Raw genomic sequence first — 7119 nt, forward strand, 5'->3', positions numbered from 1 at the left:
ACCAAACCAAATGAGACATCAGAAAATGGTTCTAAAATCCAATTCACACAAATCACGACACTATACAAGGTGAAGTATGCATAATAATCTAGCTCTGTTCACAAGGTGAAGTATGCATAATAATCTAGCTATGTTCACAAGGTGAAGTATGCATAATAATCTAGCTCTGTTCTTTGTTGTAGATTGGTTACAGTTATTCTATGAGAGACAAACCCATGAATCATAAAAATATAGGGTTGTATACCACTCAAAGAGAGCTACAGACTATCCTCGAATCCTTAATTTAATGGAAATGACAATTAGAAGTCCATTTTCTTTCTGTGATTAGGACAAAAAATTAAAAGGAATCCTTGTACTTGTCTCAGTCTCTCAGACCCACCGCATTTTTGGAGGATTCGCTGGCTCAGGAAAGGAATCAATAGTGATTCACTTGATAGGATCAGTTGGGAATGCAGCAGGAACCGGTTTCAGAGAAAAGGCCAAAGGAGGAGGAATATTTATAAGTTCTTTCATCTCTGCAAACATATAGGTTTATGCTGAAAGGGGAATGGAGAAGAGTAGTAGTAACAACCTGAAGTGCAGTGGATAGATCAGCTCAGGGACAGACAGAGCTCTCAGCCTATCCTTACAACTTAGGCCAGGCCAATCAGGTACAAATAGCTATTTATTGCTGTCAGTGTAGAGAATTAGAATGGCAGTGGACAGATCATTGGAAGTGAGCAAAGAGGAGGAGGGGGAAGAAAATTCACCAGTGGAGCAGGTGGCATTCACTGTGAGTACAGAAGACGATCCAACCATTCCTGTATGGACATTTCGAATGTGGTTTCTGGGGCTGTTTTCATGCATCCTGCTCTCATTTTTGAACCAGTTCTTCAGTTACAGGAGGGAGCCACTTATCATCACACAGATTTCAGTGCAGGTGGCAGCCCTTCCCCTTGGGCGTTCCATGGCCTCGGCTCTGCCAAAGAGGAGATTCAGAGTGCCTCTGTTGGGGAAGGAGGTGTCCCTGAATCCAGGGCCCTTTAATATGAAGGAGCATGTGCTCATTACAATCTTTGCCAGTGCAGGCTACGCATTCGGCAATGGATCCGCCTACGCGGTGGGCATTGTCAACATCATTAAGGCGTTTTACATGAGGAATATCAGTTTTCTGGTAGCTTGGCTGATCATAATTACAACTCAGGTATTAGGTTGTGTTCGCAGTGAAATATATTAAGTTTGAGATTATCTGTATATAATCAATGATTTATGTGATATTATTGGGATTTTTTTGTATAGCAAGTTATTAATCGACTGATCCAGAGCATTGATTAATAACTTATTTGATATAGATTATAGTAAAGATTGCGTGCCTTCAATGGTGAAGAATATGTGTTTCTTCAACATAAAGGGACAGAGTAGTCACATTTTTATAAATCTTAGCAATTAAATAACTGTGCAAAAGAGGTTTTTTGTGAATTGAATATCAGTAATCAAATAGCTACTCAAAAAGAAGATTCCTCGTCTCACCAAAAAAAGCCTTACTTGGTATTTAGTTTATTGATCAGAGACAATTCCCACCAAATACATAAATCATTTTATTAAATGCATGTGATTTACAGTTCTATTTCTGTGAATAAATATATGTAAATATATCAGTTTTTAATATTGTGCTGGGATGAATCAGGTGTTAGGATATGGATGGGCTGGACTGCTTCGTAAGTATGTTGTAGAACCTGCACACATGTGGTGGCCGAGCACACTGGTCCAGGTGACCCTGTTCCGGTATAAATAGAAACGTCGAACATATTTCTTGAGAGTGTTTTAAGTAAATCAATTCATGTTAATGGATCTGCCACTTGATAAGTGGTTAAATTTAATATTTTATTCTTATGAAATTGAGAAAAAAATTTAGCCAGTCCGCTTATTAAGTTACTTTTCATTTAATTGTCCTGTGAGAGTTGGTAATGGAGAAGGTTCTGTGTTTGACATGCAGGGTACTGCATGAGAAAGACCATGGAAGGGGGATGTCTCGTAATACATTCTTCTTCATTACCATGACCTGCAGCTTTTGCTATTATGTATTCCCTGGTTATCTTTTCTCAACTCTGTCCTGCGTATCGTGGGTATGTTGGATTTGGCCTCGCTCTGTCACAGCACATCAGATTGGCTCTGGTTTGAAAGGCCTTGGACTTGGTGCCTTTGGTTTCGATTGGAGCACGATTGCAGCCTTCTTGTTCAGCCCCCTTATTTCTCCATTCTTTGCCATTATGAATGTCTTGGCTGGTTATCTCCCCGTAGTATACTTGACCGCCCCTCTTGCTTATTGGGGCGCTAACCTGTACAATGCAAAGACTTTTCCTATTTTCAGGTCGGATTTGTTCACTGCCCAGGGGAAAAGGTATAATATTTCACAGATTGTGAACAATAAATTTGAGCTGGATCTTCCTGCTTACAATCAGAATGGTCAAATACATTTAAGTTTGTTTTTCGCTCTGACTTATGGGTTCGGATTTGCAACTATTGCTTCTACCGTCACCCATGTCTTTCTGTTCTATGGGAAGTAAGTTCTGATCCTTGTATTGATTTGAATTTCATTGCTGCCTTGTTAGAATGTTATCAATTTTGGATGTTAGTTTAAACATTAAATGGTCTGACACGCGTTGTGATGGTCGAGGGAAATATGGGAACGTACGGTTGCATCATCAAAAAGTAATCGGCCTGATATTCATACTAAATTGATGCGCAAGTACGCAGATATCCCACAATGGTGGTTCTACACTCTCTTGTGTGGGACTCTGGCTGTTTCCTTGGCACTTTGTGGGTTTTTCAAGGAAGAGGTGCAGCTACCATGGTGGGGCTTACTCTTTGCCTGTGCTCTCGCTTCATTTTTCACTCTTCCCATAAGTATCATCACTGCTACTACTAACCAGGTAAGCAGTTTGGTGGAGAAGAGATTTTATTGATGGTTTTGCAGTAAGAATTCTATGTTTTTTTCTTGCTTATGCTTTATTTTTTTTTTTTTTTTTGTTTTGGCACAGACACCAGGCTTGAATATTATCACCGAATACCTAATGGGATATATCCTTCCTGGGAAGCCTATTGCCAATGTTTGCTTCAAGGTCTATGGTTACATGAGTATGAGCCAGGCAGTTTCTTTCTTGTCAGACTTCAAGCTCGGCCATTACATGAAAATCCCCCCTCGATCTATGTTCCTTGTACAGGTATGCTATGCTATATTTCAAAATACTCACTGTCCCTCAAAAAGTTATATATATAGCTGGTCACTCACCCAGGTTATGAACATGAACATAAGTTTTCTTCTTGCTTCTGTGCTATTCTAATATCATTTTAACACTCCAGTATGCTGTGCTATATTTCAAAATACCGCCTGTCCCTCAAAGTTTATATATATATATATATAGACACACCCAGGTTATGAACATGGACATCAAGTTTTCTTCTGGCTTCTCTGCTATTCTAATATCATTTTAACACTCGATTAGAAAAGGTCCAGATGGTACTTTCTTATAAAGCACAATAAAATGTGCGAGTACAAAATATATGGTAATAAGGTATATGATTGGAAGCAGATAACAACACAGTAATATACAGTAGACAGAGGATGACTATTTTCTCTTTGTGAAGAAAGAAATTAATGTCAAGTAATGTTGTTTGATTGTGGAAAACAGTAAATTAGAAAATAAGAAATAGTTGATGTTCAATCAAATTGAATCTTATTTTTCCTTTGACCTCTTGCAACTGATTGCTCAAAAAAATCAATTTTTATTAATCATATAATTGAAGAAAGGTTTAATTTTTTGAGGAGTCTATTTTCTGGTGCAGAAAGAACTGGCTTTAGGTTTTAGCTCTTTACAATTTATAAATGTTTAGACACATTATTGACCTTCTTGTTAAAATGATAACAGCATGACTTTTTTTTAGCTTCAAATCTCTATATACTATAGATGCACACTAGAATTCTTTGTTAAAACAGGGTATTTATTTTTGAAGAAACTGGAATTTGCTATAACCAATCTAGCATTCACTGAAGATTTTCAGAATGTTGTTTGGATCATCTCAGTAGCTGCACACAGCAAATTTGCTGTGTTGACTGACTTCCTGTGAATGCAATGCAGTTTATAGGCACAATAGTGGCTGGAACAGTCAACCTGGGAGTTGCATGGTGGATGTTGGGATCAGTGAAAGATATATGCCAAGCAGATCTTTTGGCTGCAGATAGCCCATGGACATGTCCTGGTGATCGTGTGTTTTTTGATGCATCAGTCATATGGGGTTTGGTTGGTCCCAAGAGGATATTTGGCAAGCTTGGAGTGTATTCCCAATTAAATTGGTTCTTCTTGGGTGGGGCAGCTGCTCCAGTTATAGTGTGGTTGGCACACAAGGCATTTCCAAATGTCAAATGGATTCTTCTGATCAACATGCCAGTTATGTTGGGATCTGCTATGATGTTTCCAGCCACTGCAGTCAATTACACATCTTGGATAACCGTTGGGACCATCTTCAACTATTTTATATTTAAATATCACAAGGCTTGGTGGCACCGCTACAATTATGTGCTCTCTGCTATGATGTTTCCAGCCACTGCAGTCAATTACACATCTTGGATAACCGTTGGGACCATCTTCAACTATTTTATATTTAAATATCACAAGGCTTGGTGGCACCGCTACAATTATGTGCTCTCTGCAGGCCTGGATGCTGGTTTGGCCTTTATGACGATACTACTATACTTTACATTGGGTCTTCACAACACATCCATAAACTGGTGGGGAGCAGGAGGGGAGCATTGTGCTTTGGCAAGTTGCCCCACTGCTAAGGGTGTCAAGGTGGATGGTTGCCCTGTTTATTAATTCTGATCTTTGATGTTTGCTGCTTTTTGCAGGTCTGATTTTCATGTTCAGACTTATGTACGTTGTATACATGTTATCTCACTTCAACTATTTTATATTTAAATATCACAAGGCTTGGTGGCACCGCTACAATTATGTGCTCTCTGCAGGCCTGGATGCTGGTTTGGCCTTTATGGCGATACTACTATACTTTACATTGGGTCTTAACAACACATCCATAAACTGGTGGGGAGCAGGGGGGGAGCATTGTACTTTGGCAAGTTGCCCCACTGCTAAGGGTGTCAAGGTGGATGGTTGCCTTGTTTATTAATTCTGATCTTTGATGTTTGCTGCTTTTTGCAGGTCTGATTTTCATGTTCAGACTTATGTACGTTGTATGCATGTTATCTCACCTAAAATATGTATATACACACTTTATTTTCTCATATATGCACACTTTATTTTCTATCATATATTTAACTCAAGAAGCATACACTCTTTTACATTTATTCGTTCTCTGAACACAGTTTACTCTGATTGATGGCATAATCAGCGAAGCCTCTTCTGCATTCAATCGTTTTATGTTTAACATGTTTAAAGCTCTAATTTAGTTAGGTGATGAGATACAGAGTTGATTTTATATATATATATATATATATATTCTTTTTAAAAAGATACATGTTAATTAAAAGATTTAAATTTCAAATTAAGTAATTTAAATAATATAATCATCATCAATTAAATTGTTAGATTTTATGAACAAAAAAGTGAACATACATTTAATCTAACACATCCAGTTAACATAAATTAAAAGTTAAATCCAATTAACATATTTAAAAGTTAAATCCAATTGTAACAGCCTACAAAACAATTCAAATGGTATGAATACAAATAATGGTTTTCAATAGCATTGTGACACTTGTATATTTTAAAAAACACAATTTATCAAAATTGTTTTTAGAATTCAATCAAAATTGTTTTATGATTCAAAGAAGTACCAGGTTTTTAAGTATAAGTTTGCAAGTAGTTAGAAATGGTTTTTTTCTTGTTTGTGTTAGATGTTTGATTAGATAATATTTTAAAGATTAAGATTTGAAAAAAAGTTGAACTCTTCTAATTTTGAAGTTTATGAATTTTTTTTATTGATTTTAAAAGAATTGATTTTGCCTTGGTCTCTCATTCATGTGGACTTAGCTTTTGGTCATTGATTGGTCCATCTTGCTATGATTTAATGAAAATGACTTTTTTATAACCAAATCGTAAATGTTTTTCTTAACTATATATTGAATTTAAAATTTTGTGTGGCCATCTATTGGAAGCCTAACCTTTTGGGTGATATATTGCCTATGTCATTGACTTTCAAGTTGCCTGCTACTATCACATGAAAGGATGCCCTTCTGGGTGAAAATTTGCCCTAAGTTAATCAACTTTCAAGCAACTTGTGAGCTCATTAGGATTGAGTGTAATTTTTAATTTAGAAGAAAAGAAGTGACTCATGCTTAAACTAGTTAAATCCATTTAGTTGTTCTTGTGGCTTGACAATTCTTTAATTTTTTTCAATCTCTATATTTATATTACACTTGTGTAGAAGGTGGAATTATATATGACACACCAACACTAGCTATTGGAGTATTGAGCAGAGGGGGCTCTCTGTGCAATTTGAGTAGGGAGGAGGGGGCTCTCTATGCAATTTGAGTAGGGAGGTTACTGTTAACTAGTTTTTTTAATGCAATCTAAGTAATCCTAGTGCTTAAATGGCAAATGGAGGTATTGTATTGCTTAAGTTATGCAAGTTTTAAAATGACAAGTTTCACAATGCCACCCCTATATCTTAGAGGAGGGGAGGAGGTCTAAGCACACTAGTGTAGCTAATGATGGTTGAGTTCTCATAATCCTAAGTTTTAACTTTCCTAATAATGGATAAAGGACTATCCCTAAAGCCTCAATTATCCACCTCTATGTATAGGTTTGATCTTGTTGCCCATGTAAACACTTATAAAAATATGCAAATACTTGTTTCTATGTTCAAAATAGTTCACATATTTCTATTGCTTTTATGCCATATGGCTTTATAACTACATTATTGCTTTATTAGTTTATTTTATTTTAAGTCAATATAAAGCCTACTCTATATATTATAAGTGTACATACATGTCACTTCAATACACATACACACACACCACATTTTCTATTATATTTAAATCATGAGGCATATTCTTCTCCATATTTATTTTATCTAACTTAATTACACATTCTCTTATTCATTAAATCTTATTGTAAAAGTGGA

At 36.3% G+C, this 7119-nt stretch overlaps 1 protein-coding gene across 1 annotated transcript; it reads left to right on the forward strand.

Annotated features, from left to right (window-relative positions):
- Positions 1 to 447: 447 nt before the first annotated feature.
- Positions 448 to 5323, forward strand: LOC149181261 (oligopeptide transporter 4-like). The gene is made up of 6 exons (XM_089416537.1): positions 448 to 1183; positions 1667 to 1764; positions 1976 to 2542; positions 2657 to 2912; positions 3021 to 3203; positions 4119 to 5323. The coding sequence occupies exons 1-6, from the start codon at positions 692 to 694 to the stop codon at positions 4851 to 4853; spliced, it is 2331 nt and encodes a 776-aa protein (XP_089272663.1). The 5' UTR covers positions 448 to 691; the 3' UTR covers positions 4854 to 5323.
- The last annotated feature ends 1796 nt before the right edge of the window (positions 5324 to 7119 follow it).

Source organism: Pinus tabuliformis, chromosome 3_2 (genome assembly GCF_031772625.1).
Source record: "Pinus tabuliformis cultivar Carrire ecotype Pingquan chromosome 3_2, CPIR1, whole genome shotgun sequence".
In the NCBI taxonomy this organism is placed as follows: domain Eukaryota; kingdom Viridiplantae; phylum Streptophyta; class Pinopsida; order Pinales; family Pinaceae; genus Pinus; species Pinus tabuliformis.

Excerpts from the sequence above, each read along its gene's own strand:
- LOC149181261 (XM_089416537.1), top strand. The coding sequence starts at position 692 with ATGGCAGTGGACAGATCATTGGAAGTGAGCAAAGAGGAGGAGGGGGAA. Across the intron at positions 2,913-3,020 it reads TCACTGCTACTACTAACCAG|ACACCAGGCTTGAATATTAT; the intron begins GTAAGCAGTTTG and ends GTTTTGGCACAG. Across the intron at positions 3,204-4,118 it reads GATCTATGTTCCTTGTACAG|TTTATAGGCACAATAGTGGC; the intron begins GTATGCTATGCT and ends AATGCAATGCAG.